The following is a 16,738-nucleotide window of genomic DNA, read 5'->3' as shown; positions in this document are numbered from 1 at the left end:
AATCAGGGGAAAATTGGGATTTTTTCTGTATTTTTTTGCGATTTTTCTTGATTTTATTTCGATTTTTTTGTATATTCTTAGTGATTTTGGGGGGATTTTTTCTGTATTTTTGATGGATTTTTTCTGTATTTTTTGGGATTTTTTTCGTGATTTTTTGGGATTTTTTTCCGTTTTTTGGGGGGATTTTTTGGGATTTTTTTCCGGTTTTTTGGGGATTTTTTTCATATTTTTTGGGGATTTTTTTTGGAATTTTTCTGTATTTTTTGTGGATTTTTTTCCATATTTTTGGGGGATTTTTTTCTTGATTTTTTGGGGAATTTTTCGGGATTTTTTGGGGATTTTTTGGAATTTTTTTCACGATTTTTTCGGGAATTTTTCGTGATTTTTTGGGGATTTTTTGGGATTTTTTCATGATTTTTGGGGAATTTTTCTGTATTTTATGGGGATTTCTAGGATTTTTTTCTGTATTTTTGGGGATTTTTTTGGGATTTTTTTCATGATTTTTCGGGGATTTTTTTTCCATATTTTTTCGAGAATTTTTCGGATTTTTTTTCCGTGATTTTTTTCCGTATTTTTGGTGATTTTTTTCGGGATTTTTGGTGATTTTTTCAGGGAAATTTTCCAGGATTTTTCAGGGATTGTTCCCGGGATTTTGGGGCGGTTCCGGGGGTCCCCCCAGGGCCGCGCTGGGCTCGGCGCTCGTCACCCTCAGGATGGGCGAGGGTGGGGGCGGGGGCGCAGAGATGGGGGGCAGGGGGGGGCGCGGGGGGAGGGGCGGCGGCCAGGAAAGGGGGGGGAGGGGCGGCCATGGAGCTCACATCCATGGGAATCTGAAAATGGGGGAAAATCGGGCGAAAATTGGATTTTTTTCTGTATTTTTTGCTATTTTATTTCGATTTTTTTCGCGATTTTTCTTGATTTTATTTTGATTTTTTTGTATATTTTTTAGTGTTTTTTGGGGATTTTTTGGGGGATTTTTAGAGATTTTTTGGGATTTTTTTGGGATTTTTTTCTGTATTTTTTAGGGGTTTTTGGGGGATTTTTTTCGGGATTTTTGGGATTTTTTTCACGATTTTTTGCGATTTTTTCGTAATTTTTGGGGATTTTTTTCTGTATTTTTTAGGGATTTTTGGGATTTTTTTGGGATTTTTTTTCTGTATTTTTTCGGGATTTTTCGGAATTTTTTTGAATTTTTTTCACAATTTTTTGGTGATTTTTTCGGGACTTTTTGGGATTTTTTTCTGTATTTTTCGGGATTTTTGGGGGATTTTTTAGGGTTTTTTGGGGATTTTTTCGGGACTTTTTGGGATTTTCTGTGTTTTGGAGGGGTTTTTTGGGATTTTTTTTCACGATTTTTTGGGATTTTGGGAGAATTTTTTGGGGAATTTTTCGTGATTTTTTGGGGAATTTTTGGGGGATTTTTCGGAATTTTTTTGGATTTTTTTCATGATTTTTTGGGATTTTTGGGGGAATTTTTGGGGTTTTTTCCCGTATTTTTTGGGATTTTTTTCCGTATTTTTGGTGAATTTTTTCGGGATTTTTTGATGATTTTTTCAGGGAAATTTTCCAGGATTTTTCAGGGAATGTTCCCGGGATTTTGGGGCGGTTCCGGTGCCCGGGGGTCCCCCCAGGGCCGCGCTGGGCTCGGCGCTCGTCACCCTCAGGATGGGCGAGGGTGGGGGCGGGGCCGCAGAGATGGGGGGCAGGGGGGGCGCGGGGGGAGGGGCGGCGGCCAGGAAAGGGGGGGGAGGGGCGGCCATGGAGCTCACATCCATGGGAATCTGAAATCCGGGAAAATTGGGAAAAAATGGGAAAAAAAATGGATTTTTTTGCGATTTTATTTCGATTTTTTGGGCAATTTTTCTTGATTTTATTTTGATTTTTTTGTGGATTTTTTAGGGATATTTTCGGGATTTTTTGGGATTTTTTTTCGGGATTTTTTTGGATTTTTTTGGGGATTTTTTTCTGTATTTTTTAGGGATTTTGGGGGATTTTTCGGGATTTTTTCTGTATTTTTTGCGAATTTTTTCGTTATTTTGGGGGATTTTTTCCCTATTTTTTAGGGATTTGGGGAGGATTTTTCGGGATTTTTTCGGGATTTTTGGGGATTTTTTTTGGAATTTTTTCGGGATTTTTGGGGATTGTTTTCATGATTTTTTGGATTTTTTTTCTGTATTTTTGGAGGATTTTTTGGGATTTTTTTCACGACTTTTTGGGATTTTTTGGGGAATTTTTCATGATTTTTTGGGGATTTTTCGGGATATTTTCCCGATTTTTGGGAAATTTTTCTGGGTTTTTTGGGATTTTTTGGGATTTTTTTCTGTATTATTTCGGGATTTTTTTCATGATTTTTTGAGGGTTTTGGGGATTTTTTCGGGATTTTTTGGGGAATTTTTCGGGATTTTTGGGGAATTTTTGGGGATTTTTTTCTGTATTTTTGTAGGATTTTTTTTTTTGATGTTTTAGGGGATTTTGGGGGGATTTTTTCTCGATTTTTCGCGTTATTTTGGGATTTTTTCTGAAATTTTTCTCTATTTTTTTCGGGATTTTTTGGGGATTTTTTCGGCATTTTTTGGGGAATTCCTTCTTGATTTGTAGGGATTTTTTCGGGAATTATTTGGGAATTTTTTCAGGAATTTTTAGGTATTTTTTTCTCGATTTTGGGAGATTTTTTCTGGGGATTTTTGGGATTTTTTCCAGATTTTTTTCAGGACTTCTTCGGAATTTTTGGGGATCTTTTCCGGGATTTTTGGGGATTTTATTTTTCCTGGATTTTATTTCGATTGTTCCTGTACTTTTCTTAGGACATTTTTGGGGTTTTTTTGTTCTGAATTTTATCAGAATTTTTTTTTAACTTATTTATTGAATTTTTTAGGATATTTTGGGGAAATTTTGGGAGAAATTCGGGGAAATTTTGGCGCCAAACCCCACAGCAATGAATCAATTAATGAATGAATCAATTAATGAATGAATCAATTAATGAATGAATCAATTAATTAATCCCGGCTTTGTTAATTGGGGGGGGTCCCGGGTCCTTTCCCCTCCCCCACCTTCAATAAACGCTGCTGCCCCTCCCCCACCCCCCTGCGCGTCTTTTTTGGGGTGAAAAATCCCGAATTTGGGTCATTCATGAGCGGGGTTCATTAGGGGAGGGGGGGGTTCATTAGGGTGATGGGAATGAGGGGAAAAGTTGCCCAAAAGGGGGAAAATTGACCCAAAACCCCTCAAAATTCACCCGAAATCCCCAAAACCACTCAGGACCCCCCAAATCCCCACCAGGACCCCCCCAAAATCCCTCAAAATTCCCCAAAATCCCTCAAAATTCACCCAAAATCCATCAAAATTCACCCAAAATCCCTCAAAATTCATCCAAAATCCCCAAAACCACTCAGGACCCCCCAAATCCCCACCAGGACCCCTCAAAATCCCTCAAATTCTACAAAATTCCCCAAAATCCTGGAAAATTCCAAAAATCCTGGAAAATTCTCTCAGAATTCCCCCCCCCCCCCCCAAATCCTTCTAAATTCCCCCATAATCTTTCAGGATTCCTCAAGATTTCCCAAAATCCCCAAATTTGCCCTAAAAATTCCCTCAAATTCCTAAAAATCCCCTAAAAATTCCCAAAAACAATCCCCTGAAAATTCCCCAAAAAAATTCCCTCAAAATTCCCCAAAATGCCTCAAAATTTCCGAAAATTTCCCTCCAAATTCCCTGAAATTCCACAAAATCCCTCAAAATTCCTCCAACTTCCCCAAATTCCCTCAAAATTCCCTCAAAATCCCCAAAATTCCCTGAAAATTCCCCCGAAATTCGCCACGTCCCTCCCTGATGACGTCACGGGCGCGTCGATGACGTCACAACCCGGAAGTTCTGTAAAATTCTTTATTTGGCCCCAAATCTCAGCCTGGCGGGGGCAGACCCCCGATTTTTAATTAAAAAAAGACAAAAAAATACAAATTTAAGGCACCGAAAAAGCCCCAAAATGGCCCCAAAAATGAACTGGGCTGGGATTTGAGGAAAATTCCGGGATTTTGGGGAAAGTTCTGGAATTTTTGGGAAAATTCCGGGATTTTGGGGGTCCCGGTCACACCACGAGGCTCTCGCGGCTCAAGGCGTCGTTCTGGGGGGGAGAGGGGAAAAAATGACCCAAATTATCCCCAAATTAACCCAAATTAACCCGAATTGTAAAAAATCATCGTTGATTCAAATGAACCCAAAATAGCCCAAATTCCTCCCCCAAAATACCCAAAAATGAACCTGAAATGTCCAAATTTATCCCACAGTACCCGAAATGAACCCCAAAAAAACCCAAATGATCCAAATTAACCCCAAACCCTCCACCCAAAATACCCGAAATTACTGGAAATGATCCCAAATTCAGCTCAAATTCACCCAAATTCAACCCAGAACCTCCCAGGTTATCTCAGGATTGCCCAAAATCCACAAAATTCCCCCAAAATCCCCAAATCCCTCCCAGATGTCCCAGAATTCCCAGATTTCCCCAAATTCCCACCCGGGTCCCCCCATATTCCCCCAAATTTCCCCAAAATCCAACCCAACATCTCCAAAATTCCCTCAAAATTCCCCAAAATCCCACCCAGGACCCCCAAAATTCCTCAAATTTCCCCCAAATTATCCCCAGAATTTCCCCCAAAATTTCCCCCAAATTCCCACCCAGGACCCCCCAAAATTCCCCCCAAATTCCCTCCCAAGACCCCCGAATTTACCTCAAATTTCCCCCAAAATTTCCCCCAATTTCCCCCCAAAATTCCTCAAAATTTCCCCCAAATTTTCCCCCAAAATTCCTCAAATTTCCCCCAAATTCCCACCCAGTACCCCCCAAATTTCCCCCAAAATTTCACCCCAAATTTCCACAGATTTTCCCCAAAATTTCCCTCAAATTCCCACCCAGGACCCCCCAAATTTCCCTCAAGGTTTCACCCAAATTGCCCCCAAAATTTCTCAAATTTCCCCAAAAATTTTCCCCCAATTTTTCCCCAAAATTCCTCAAATTTCCCCCAAATTTCCCCAAATTTTCCCCCAAAATTTCCCCAAAAATTTCCCCCAAAAATTTCCCCCAAAATTTCCCCCAAATTCCCCCAACACCCTCCCACCAAAATCCCACCCAGGACCTGCAAAATCCCTCAAATTTCCCCCAAAATCCCTCAAATTTCCCCCAAAATCCCACCCAGGACCCCCAAATTTCTCCTCAAATTTCCCCCAAATTTCCTCAAAATTTCTCCAAATTTTCCCCCAAAATTCCTCAAAATTTTCCCCAAATTTCCCCAAATTTTCCCCAAAATTCCCCAAATTTCCCCTCCCCCACCTTCCGCAGCCTCCGGGGGCTCCGGGCGGGTTCCGGGGGGGTGGGGGAGGGTCAGGGACCCCCCTCGGGGCCGCCCCTCCCCCCCCGCCCCTCCCCCCCCCCTCCAGGGCCGCCCCTCCCCCAAAATCTCGGCCGAGCGCGAGCGGGGAGGAGGGGGGGGAGGGGTCCAGGAGGGCTCGTGCAGGGAGGTGACGTCACTGGGGGCGGGGTCTAAAGAGGGGAGAGGGGGAGGGGTCAGTGTGGGGGGGGAGGGGCCGGGTAAACCCAAACCCCGCCCTCCCCCTCAAATTCAACTCAGGAGCTCCAAAATCGCCCAAAATTGCCCCAAAATTCCACCCAAACCCCGCCCCCAAACTCCCCAAAATTATCCCAGGAACCCCAAAAATCCCCCAAAAAATCCCTCCAGGACCCACCCCAAAATCACCCCCAGGACCCCCCAAAATCTCCCAAATTCCACCCAAAATTACCGCCAGGACCCCCCAAAATCCCCCCCAAAATTACCCCCAGGACCTCCCCCAAAATCCCCCAAATTCCACCCAAAATTCCCCCCCAGGGACCCCCCAAAATCCCCCCCAAAATTACCCCAGGATCCCCCCCCCAAAATCCCCAAAATTCCACCCAAAATTACCCCCAGGATCCCCCCAAAATTTTCCCAAGAGATCCCCAAAATCCCCCAAAAAATCTCCCTAAAAATCCCTCCAAGACCCCCCAAAATCCCCCCCAATTCCCCCCCCCCAGAATTTCCCCCAAAACGCCCCAAAACCCCCTCAAATTCCCCCCAAAATTCCCCCTCAGGACCCCCAAAACCCGTCAAGAATCTCCCTAAAATTCCCAAAATTCCCCAAAAATCCCCCAAAAATCTCCCAAAAAATCCCAAAACCCCCCAAAAATCCCCCAAAAATTCCCCCCAAAATTCCCTCCAAAAATCACCAAATCCACCTCAGGAGCCCCCAAAATTCCCCCCAAATCCCCCAAAATTAACCCAGGACCCCTAAAATTTTCCCAAAATCCCCAAAATCTTTCCCAAGGACCCCCCAAACCCTCCCAAAATCCCCCCCAAAATCAGCCCAGGACCCCAAAAACTTCTCAAAAATCCCCCAAAATCCCCCCAAAAATCCCCCTAAATCCCACCCAGGACCCCCCAAAAATCCCCAAATTATCCAGGGGACCCCTAAAATCCCCTCAGGACCCCCAAAAACCCCAAAAATCCCCCCAAAAATTCCCAAATTGCTCCCCAAAACCCCCAAATCTCCCCCAACCCCCCCCCAAAATCCCCAAAAATCCCCCAAAAATTCCAAAAATCCCAAAAATCCCAAAATCCCCTCCCCCCCTCACCTGGTGACCACGCCCTGGCCCCGCCCCCTCCCCAGGGCTGCTGCAGCTGCTGCTCCAGGAACCGCAGGCCAAGGGCGGGGAACTGTGGGACCAGAATAAACCAGTATAGACCAGTATAAACCAGTACGGACCAGTATAAACCAGTATGGACCAGTACGGACCAGAATAAACCAGTATAAACCAGTATGGACCAGTATGGACCAGTACGGACCAATGTAAACCAGTATGGACCAGTATAAACCAGTATGGACCGGTACGGACCAGTACGGACCAGTATAAACCAGTATGGACCAGTATGGACCAGTACGGACCAGAATAAACCAGTATAAACCAGTATGGACCAGTATGGACCAGTATGGGCCAGTATAGACCAGTATGGACCAGTATAAACCCATATAAATCAATGAAAACCAGTATAAACCAGTACAGACTGGTATAAACCAGTATGGACCAGTATAAACCAGTATGGACCAGTACGGACCAGTACGGACCAGTATGGACCGGTATGGACCAGTAAGGACCGGTACGGACCAGTATAGACCAGTACGGACCAGTATAGACTGGTATAGACTGGTATAAACCAGTATAGACCAGTATGGACCGGTATGGACCAGTATGGACCAGTACGGACCAGTATGGACCAGTATAAACCAGTACAAACCACTACAAACCCATATACATAAATAAAAACCAGTATGGACCAACACAAACCAGTCCAAACCAGTACGGACCAGTATGGACCAGTATGGAGCAGTATGGAGCAGTATAAACCAGTACAAACCAGTACGGACCAGTACAAACCAGTCCAAACCAGTATAAATAAATAGAAACCAATACAAACCAGTATGGACCAGTATAAACCAGTAAGGACCAATACAAACGAGCATAAACCACTCCCCCCCGTTCAGGCCATGATTGACAGCTGTCAATCACCCGTCTCACCTGTGCTGCTTGCGCCCACTCCCCCCCCCGCTCAGGCCATGATTGATTGACAGCTGTCAATCACCCATCTCACCTGTGCTGCTCTCACCCACTCCCCCCTGCTCAGGCCATGATTGATTGACAGCTGTCAATCACCCGTCTCACCCACTCCCCACCCCCAGGCCATGATTGACAGCTGTCAATCACCCGTCTCACCTGTGCTGCTCTCACCCACCCCCCCATTCAGGCCATGATTGATTGACAGCTGTCAATCACCCCCATCTCACCTGTGCTGCTCTCACCCACCCCCCATTCAGGCCATGATTGATTGACAGCTGTCAATCACTCGTCTCACCTGTGCTGCTCTCACCCACTCCCCCCCGCTCAGGCCATGATTGATTGACAGCTGTCAATCACTCGTCTCACCTGTGCTGCTCTCACCACTCCCCGCCCCCAGGCCATGATTGACAGCTGTCAATCACCCCCCCTCTCACCTGTGCTGCTCTCACCCACTCCCCGCCCCCAGGCCATGATTGACAGCTGTCAATCACCCGTCTCACCCACTCCCCCCATTCAGGCCATGATTGATTGACAGCTGTCAATCACCCCCGTCTCACCCTGTGCTGCTGTCGCTGTCCCTCAGCAGCGGCACCTGAGAGCTCTGGGAGCTACCTGGGCATGGGGGGGGAGGGGCCAGGTGAGACCCGACCCGGGGTCACCTGAGGTCACCCGGGGTCACCTGAGGTCACCCGGGGTCACCTGGGGTCACGCGGGGTCACGGAGCCCCTCCCCCACTCACCGAGGAGCTGCAGGGGCAGCGCTGGGGTGGGGGCGGGGCCAAAGGCTCCGCCCGCTGTGGCTGCTTTGCCGGCCAGGTAAACTGGGGGGGGGAGGGGAGAGGGTGAGGGCACAACGGGGGCACAGCCCAGGGGGCACAGGTGTGCACAGGTACCCCCAGGTACAGCCCAGGGGGGGTGCCCAGGTGTGCCCAGGTACAGCCCAGGGGTGCCCAGAACGGGGGCACAGGCACAGCCCAGGTGTGCCCAGGTGTGCCCAGGTGTGCCCAGGTGTGCCCAGAACGGGGGCACAGTACAGGCCAGGTGTGCCCAGGTGTGCCCAGGTACCCCAGGTGTGCCCAGGGGGTGCCCAGAACCCACCCAGGTGTGCCCAGAACCCACTCAGGTGTACCCAGGTGTGCCCAGGTACAGCCCAGGTGTGCCCAGAACAGAGCCCCAGATACCGCCCAGGTGTGTCCAGAACCCACCCAGGTGTGCCCAGGTCCAACCCAGGTGTGCCCAGGTGTGCCCAGAACCCACTCAGGTGTACCAGGTGTGCCCAGGTACAGCCCAGGTGTGCCCAGGTGTGCCCAGGTATGCGCAGAACAGAGCCCCAAGTACCCCCCAGGTGTGCCCAGAACCTACCCAGGTGCCCCCAGGTGTATCCCAGGTGTGCCCAGGTGCCCCCAGGTGTATTTTGGTGCCCCCCAGGTGCCCCCAGGTGTGTTTTGTTCCCCCCCAGGTGTGCCCAGGTGCCCCCAGGTGTATCTCAGGTGCCCCCAGGTGCCCCCAGGTGTGCCCAGGTGGGTTTGGTGCCCCCCAGGTGTGCCCAGAACCCACCCAGTTGCCCCCAGGTGTATCCCAGGTGTGTCCTGGTGTGCCCAGGTGTATTTTGGTCCCCCCCAGGTGTGCCCAGGTGCCCCCAGGTGCCCCCAGGTGTGTTTTGATGCCCCCAGGTGCCCCCAGGTGTATCTCAGGTGCCCCCAGGTGTGCCCAGGTGTATCCCAGGTGCCCCCAGGTGTGTTTTGATGCCCCCACAGGTGCCCCCAGGTGTGCCCAGAACCCCCAGGTGCCCCCAGGTGTGTTTTGATGCCCCCCCAGGTGCCCCCAGGTGTGTTTTGATGTCCCCAGCTGCCCCCCAGGTGTTCCCAGGTGCCCCAGGTGTGTTTTGGTCCCCCCCAGGTGCCCCCAGGTGTATCCCAGGTGCCCCCAGGTGTGTTTTGATGCCCCCAGGTGCCCCTAGGTGTGTTTTGGTCCCCCCCAGGTGCCCCCAGGTGCCCCCAGGTGCCCCCAGGTGTGTTTTGGTCCCCCCCAGGTGCCCCCAGGTGTGTTTTGGTGCCCCCCAGGTGTATCTCAGGTTCCCCCAGGTGTGTTTTGTCCCCCCCAGGTGTATCCCAGGTGTATCTCAGGTGTGTTTTGTCCCCCCCAGGTGACTCACGGGCCTCGGGGCAGCAGCAGGTGCGGGGGCAGCAGGGGCAGCGCAGGTAACAGCAGCAGGTGTGGGGGCAGCACTGGCACCAGCACAGCCCCGCCCCCAGCGCCACCAGCCCCGCCCCCAGCGCCACCAGCACCACGAACAGCCAGTCTGCAACGGGGACATTTGCATAAATTAGCATAAACTTGAGAAAATCATCCCGAACGGTCGCAGAGCTGCCCAAAATGCCCCAAAATGTCCAAAATCATCCCAAAGTTACCCCAGCCCTGCCCCACAAACTGCCGGTCTGGAAGGGGAAATTAGCATAATTAGCATAAATTAGCATGAATTAGCATTAAAAGTCATCACAGAATGTCCCAAAATGCCCCGAGGTTGTCCCAAAATGTCCCAAATTTATCCCAAAGTTATCCCAGCCCCGCCCCCAGCACCACCAACAGCCAGTCTGGAGTGGGGAGATTTGCATACATTAGCATAAATTAGCATACATTAGCATAGATCGGTGTGAAACAGTCAGGGAACGTCCCAAAATGTCCCAAAGTTACCCAAAGTTATCCCAGCCCCACCAAACAGCCAGAATGGGGGACATTAGCATAAATTAGCATACATTAGCATAAATTAGCATAGATGGTCGTAAAACTTCCTAAATGCCCCAAACTTGTCCCAAAATGTCCCAAATTTATCCCAAAATGTCCCAAATTCATCCCAGCCCCGCCCCCAGCGCCACCGACAGCCAATGTGGAAAGGGTTCAAATGTCCCAAATTAGCATAAATTAGCATATGTTTGCATGAGTTATCCCGAAATTACCCCTAATGTATCCCAAATATCCCCCCAAAATATTATCCCCACAAATGTCCCGTATTTCACCCTCAATTTGCATAAATTAGCATAAATTGTCTCCAAAGTCCCAATCCCCGCCCCTGCGCCAGTCCGTAAAGGGTTAAAATGTCATAATTAGCGTAAATTAGCATAAGTTTATCCCAGTGTTATCCCAGCTCCGCCCCCAACACCACCAACAGCCAGTCTGGGAAAGGTTAAATGCCTGGGTTTAGCATAAATTAGCATATATTAGCATAAGTCACTCCCCAAAATTACCCCTAAAATATCCCAAAAAATTATCCCAAGAAAAATCCCCAAAGTGACCCCAAAATAGCCAAATTCACCCCAAAAATGTCCAAAATGATCCCAAAAAAATCCCAAATTCATCCCTAAAATTTATCCCAAATTTATCCCAAATTCACCCCAAAATATCCCAAATTTACCCCAAAATATCCCAAAACCACCTGGCCCAAAATGGCCCCCAGTGCCCCAGGTGCCCCCAGGTGTATCCCAGGTGTGTTTTGGTGTCCCCCAGGTGCCCCCAGGTGCTCCAGGTGTGCCCAGGTTGATTTTGGGTGCCCCCAGGTCTATCCCAGTTGTGTTTCAGGTGCCCCCAGGTGTATTCTAGGTGTATCTCAGGTGTATTTTGGGTGCCCCCAGTGTCCCCAGGTGTGGGTTTGGGTGTCCCCAGGTGTATTTTGGGTGCCCCCAAGTGTCCCCAGGTGTCCCCAGGTGCATTTTGGGTGTCCCAGGTGCCCCAGGTCTATCCCAGTTGTGTTTTCAGGTGCCCCCAGGTGTATTCTAGGTGTATCTCAGGTGTATTTTGGGTGCCCCAGGTGTATCTCGGTGCCCCCAGGTGTATTTTGGGTGTCCCCAGGTGTGCCCAGGTTGTGTCTCAGGTGTGCCCAGGTGTATTCCAGGTGTGTCTCAGGTGTATTTTGGGTGTCCCCAGGTGTGCCCAGGTGTGTCTCAGGTGTGCCCAGGTGTATTCCAGGTGTGTCTCAGGTGTATTTTGGGTGTCCCCAGGTGTGCCCAGGTGCCCCCAGGTGTGGGTTTGGGTGTGCCCAGGTGTATCCCAGGTGTGCCCAGGTGCCCCCAGGTGTATTTTGGGTGCCCCCAGGTGCATTTTTGGGTGCCCCCAGGTGCCCCAGGTGTGCCCAGGTGTGCCCAGGTGTATTTTGGGTGCCCCCAGGTGTCCCCAGGTGTGGGTTTGGGTGTCCCCAGGTGTATTTTGGGTGCCCCCAAGTGTCCCCAGGTGTCCCCAAGGTGCATTTTGGGTGTCCCAGGTGCCCCAGGTGTATCCCAGGTGCCCCAGGTGCCCCCAGGTGTGCCCAGGTGTATTTTGGGTGTCCCCAGGTGTATCTCAGGTGTATTTTGGGTGCTCCCAGGTGTGCCCAGGTGCCCCCAGGTGTATTTTGGGTGCCCCCAGGTGTCCCCAGGTGTGCCCAGGTTGATTTTGGGTGCCCCCAGGTTGATTTTGGGTGCCCCCAGGTGTGTCCAGGTGTCCCCAGGTGTGCCCAGGTGTATTTTGGGTGTCCCAGGTTCCCCCAGGTGTCCCCAGGTGTCCCCAGGTGTGTCCCAGGTGTATCTCAGGTGTCCCCAGGTGTATTTTGGGTGCTCCCAGGTGTCCCCAGGTGTCCCCAGGTGTATCCCAGGTGCCCCCAGGTGTGGGTTTGGGTGCCCTCAGGTGTGCCCAGGTGTGCCCAGGTGCCCCCAGGTGTGCCCAGGTTTATTTTGGGTGCCCCCAGGTGTCCCCAGGTGCCCCAGGTGCATTTTGGGTGTCCCAGGTGCCCCAGGTGTGGGTTTGGGTGTCCCCAGGTGTATCTCAGGTGTCCCCAGGTGTCCCCAGGTGTATTTGGGTGTCCCCAGGTGTCCCCAGGTGCATTTTGGGTGTCCCAGGTGTGCCCAGGTGTGGGTTTGGGTGTCCCCAGGTGTATTTTGGGTGTCCCCAGGTTCCCCCAGGTGTCCCCAGTGTCCCCAGGTGTGTCCCAGGTGTATCTCAGGTGTCCCCAGGTGTATTTTGGGTGCTCCCAGGTGTCCCCAGGTGCCCCCAGGTGTGGGTTTGGGTGCCCTCAGGTGTGCCCAGGTGTGCCAGGTGCCCCCAGGTGTGCCCAGGTTTATTTTGGGTGCCCCCAGGTGTGCCCAGGTGTGCCCAGGTGCCCCCAGGTGTATTTTGGGTGTATCCCAGGTGTATCTCAGGTGTATTTTGGGTGTCCCCAGGTGCATTTTGGGTGCCCCCAGGTGTGCCCAGGTGCATTTTGGGTGCCCCCAGGTGTGCCCCAGGTGTGCCCAGGTGTGCCCAGGTGTCCCCAGGTGCATTTTGGGTGCCCCCAGGTGCCCCGAGGTGTATCTCAGGTGTCCCCAGGTGTATTTTGGGTGCTCCCAGGTGTCCCCAGGTGTCCCCAGGTGTATCCCAGGTGCCCCCAGGTGTGGGTTTGGGTGCCCTCAGGTGTGCCCAGGTGTGCCCAGGTGCCCCCAGGTGTGCCCAGGTGTGCCCAGGTGTGCCCAGGTGCCCCCAGGTGTATTTTGGGTGTATCCCAGGTGTATCTCAGGTGTATTTTGGGTGCCCCCAGGTGTGCCCAGGTGCCCCCAGGTGTCCCAGGTGCCCCAGGTGTGCCCAGGTGTGCCCAGGTGTATTTTGGGTGCTCTCAGGTGTGCCCAGGTGCCCCCAGGTGTCCCCAGGTGTATTTTGGGTGTATCTCAGGTGTATTTTGGGTGCCCCCAGGTGTGGGTTTGAGTGTCCCCAGGTGTATTTGGGTGCCCCCAAGTGTCCCAGATGTATCCCAGGTGTCCCCAGGTGTGCCCAGGTGTATCTCAGGTGTATTTTGGGTGTCCCAGGTGCCCCAGGTGTGGGTTTGGGTGTCTCCAGGTGTATTTTGGGTGCCCCCAGGTGTCCCCAGGTGCCCCAGGTGCATTTTGGGTGTCCCAGGTGCCCCAGGTGTGGGTTTGGGTGTCCCCAGGTGTATCTCAGGTGTCCCCAGGTGTCCCCAGGTGTATTTTGGGTGTCCCAGGTGTGCCCAGGTGTGCCCAGGTGTCCCCAGGTGTCCCCAGGTGCATTTTGGGTGCCCCAGGTGTGCCCCAGGTGTATCTCAGGTATATTTGGGTGTCCCCAGGTGTGCCCCAGGTGTGCCCGTACCTGGCAGGGTCCCCTCGGGCAGCAGCCGGAGCCCTCGGGAAGAGACCCTGGGGGGACACGGGGGGAGGGGCCCAGTGCCAACCAGTGACCCCCGAACCCCAAACCAGTACAAACCAGTGACCCCAAACCAGTACAAACCAGTGACCCCAAACCAGTATAAACCAGTAACCCCAAACCAGTACAAACCAGTGACCCCAAATCCAATCCCAGTATAAACCAGTGACCCCAAAACCCAAACCAGTGACCCCAAATCCCATCCAGTATAAACCAGTAACCACATAACCCCATCCCAGTATAAACCAGTGACCCCAAACCCAATCCCAGTATAAACCAGTGACCCCAAATCCAATCCCAGTATAAACCAGTGACCCCCAAACCCTCCCAGTGCGAACCAGTGACCCCCAACCGCCAAACCAGTGACCCCAAATCCCAAACCAGTACAAACCAGTGACCCCAAACCCCTCCCAGTATAACCCAGTCCACTCCCAGTCCCTCCCAGTTTGGTCCCAGTTTAACCCAGTCCCTCCCAGTCCCTCCCAGTTTGGTCCCAGTTCCCTCCCAGTCCATTCCGAGTCCATTTCCAGTCCCTCCCAGTTCACTCCCAGTATAACCCGGTCAATCCCAGTTATGTCCAGTCCCTCCCAGTCCCTCCCAGTCCCTCCCAGTTTAACCCAGTCCCTCCCAGTTTATCCCAGTTTGATCCCAGTTTATCCCAGTCTGTCCCAGTTTGATCCAGTCTCACCCAGCACCACCAGTTCGGCCACGGCCTCGTTGTTGCCCTGCAGGTCGCTGGTCGAGGTCACCGTGCACAGGTAGAGGCCGCTGTCACCCCAGGCTGCGGGGCCCAGGCTGAGCTCGGCCGCTGCACAGGTGAGGACAGGTGAGAGACATGGACAGGTGAGACAGGGGAGAGACACAGGTGAGATATGGACAGGTGAGAGACAGGTGAGAGAGACGGGTGAGACATGGACAGGTGAGAGACATGTGAGAGACAGGTGAGAGACAGGGAGAGACAGGGGAGAGACAGGTGAGACATGGACAGGTGAGAGACAGGGGAGATATGGACAGGTGAGAGACAGGGGAGATATGGACAGGTGAGAGACAGGGGAGAGACAGGGGAGAGACACAGGTGAGACAGGTGAGACATGGACAGGTGAGACATGGACAGGTGAGAGACACAGGGGAGACATGGACAGGTGAGAGACACGGGTGAGAGACAGGGAGAGATACAGGTGAGAGATACAGGTGAGACATGGACAGGTGAGACATGGACAGGTGAGAGACACAGGTGAGACACAGGTGAGAGACAGGGAGAGACAGGTGAGAGACATGGACAGGGAGAGACACGGGAGACATGGACAGGTGAGACATGGACAGGTGAGAGACACAGGTGAGAGACACAGGTGAGAGATACAGGTGAGAGACAGGTGAGACATGGACAGGGGAGAGACACAGGTGAGACATGGACAGGTGAGAGACAGGTGAGGGACAGGTGAGAGACAGGGGAGACATGGACAGGTGAGAGACACAGGGGAGAGATACAGGTGAGAGAGACAGGTGAGAGACAGGTGAGACACAGGGGAGAGACAGGGGTGTGCCCAGGTGTGTTATAACTGCCCCCAGGTGTGCCCAGGTGTGTGCCCCAGGTGCCCCCAGGTGTGTTATAACTGCCCCAGGTGTGCCCAGGTGTATCTCAGGTGCCCCCAGGTGTATCTCAGGTGCCCCCAGGTGTATCTCAGGTGTATCTCGGGTGCCCCCAGGTGCCCCCAGGTGTGCCCAGGTGTGCCCAGGTGTGCCCAGGTGTACCCAGGTGTGCCCAGGTGTGCCCAGGTGCGCGCTCACCTCCGCGGATGGTGACGGCCCCTGCCCAGGTGTGTGCCCAGGTGCCCCCAGGTGTGTTATAACTGCCCCAGGTGTATCCCAGGTGTGCCCAGCTGTGCGCTCACCTCCGCGGATGGTGACGGCCCTGCCCAGGTGTGTTATAACTGCCCCCAGGTGTATCTCAGATGCCCCCAGGTGCCCCCAGGTGTATCTCAGGTGCCCCCAGGTGCCCCCAGGTGTATCCCAGGTGCCCCCAGGTGTGCCCAGGTGCGCGCTCACCTCCGCGGATGGTGACGGCCCTGCCCAGGTGTGTTATAACTGCCCCCAGGTGTACCCAGGTGCCCCAGGTGCGCGCTCACCTCCGCGGATGGTGACGGCCCCTGCCCAGGTGTGTTATAACTGCCCCCAGGTGTATCCCAGGTGTATCTCAGGTGTGCCCAGGTGCGCGCTCACCTCCGCGGATGGTGACGGCCCTGCCCAGGTGTGTGCCCAGGTGCCCCCAGGTGTATCTCAGGTGCCCCCAGGTGTGCCCAGGTGCCCCCAGGTGTATCTCAGGTGTATCTCAGGTGCCCCAGGTGCGCGCTCACCTCCGCGGATGGTGACGGCCCTGCCCAGGTAGAAGTCTCCCAGGGTCACCTGCTCTCCCTGCTTGGTGGCCACGATGCGCACGGTGCGGGCGGAGTCGGGACACGCCCCCGCCGCCTCGCCAGGTGAGTCCCGGCCGGCGCCGCCAGGTGAGGCCGCCCAGGTGTCCGGGCAGAAGGATTTGTACTTCCAGGTGACGATGGGGGCGGGGGCCGCCAGGTGAGCTCACCTGGAAGTGGCAGCGCAGCAGAACCGGCTGGAAGAGCAGAGCGACGGTGCGGGGCTCAGGTACGGACACCTGCAGGGAGCGCACCTGGACAGACACACCTGGACAGGTGAGGGGAGAGAGAATCAGACAGGGACACCTGGACAGGTGAGACAGGGACACCTGCAGGGACACCTGGACAGGTGAGACAGGAGAGAGAACAGTCAGAGACACCTGGGACAGGTGAGACAGGGCAGTGACACCTGGACAGGTGAGAGAATCAGTCAGTGACACCTGCAGGGAGCGCACCTGGACAGACACATCTGGACAGGTGAGACAGGAGAGAGAACAGAGAATCAGACAGGGACACCTGCAGGGAGG

At 52.7% G+C, this 16,738-nt stretch overlaps 1 protein-coding gene across 1 annotated transcript; it reads right to left on the bottom strand.

The window, feature by feature from the left end:
- Nucleotides 1-8,195: 8,195 nt before the first annotated feature.
- LOC143693230 (lipolysis-stimulated lipoprotein receptor-like) lies at nt 8,196-16,376 on the bottom strand (the record flags this gene model as incomplete). Its single annotated transcript, XM_077173219.1, has 5 exons — nt 8,196-8,254; nt 8,382-8,462; nt 9,797-9,943; nt 14,489-14,608; nt 16,155-16,376. Coding segments are annotated over 5 exons (629 nt in total), but the record flags the coding sequence as incomplete, so codon positions are not given.
- Between the last annotated feature and the right edge of the window lie 362 nt (nt 16,377-16,738).

This window comes from Agelaius phoeniceus, unplaced genomic scaffold (genome assembly GCF_051311805.1).
Source record: "Agelaius phoeniceus isolate bAgePho1 unplaced genomic scaffold, bAgePho1.hap1 Scaffold_416, whole genome shotgun sequence".
Classification (NCBI taxonomy): Eukaryota; Metazoa; Chordata; class Aves; order Passeriformes; family Icteridae; genus Agelaius; species Agelaius phoeniceus.
The sequence above is the reverse complement of the archived record's forward strand: the minus strand, read 5'-3'. Positions and strand labels throughout refer to the sequence as shown.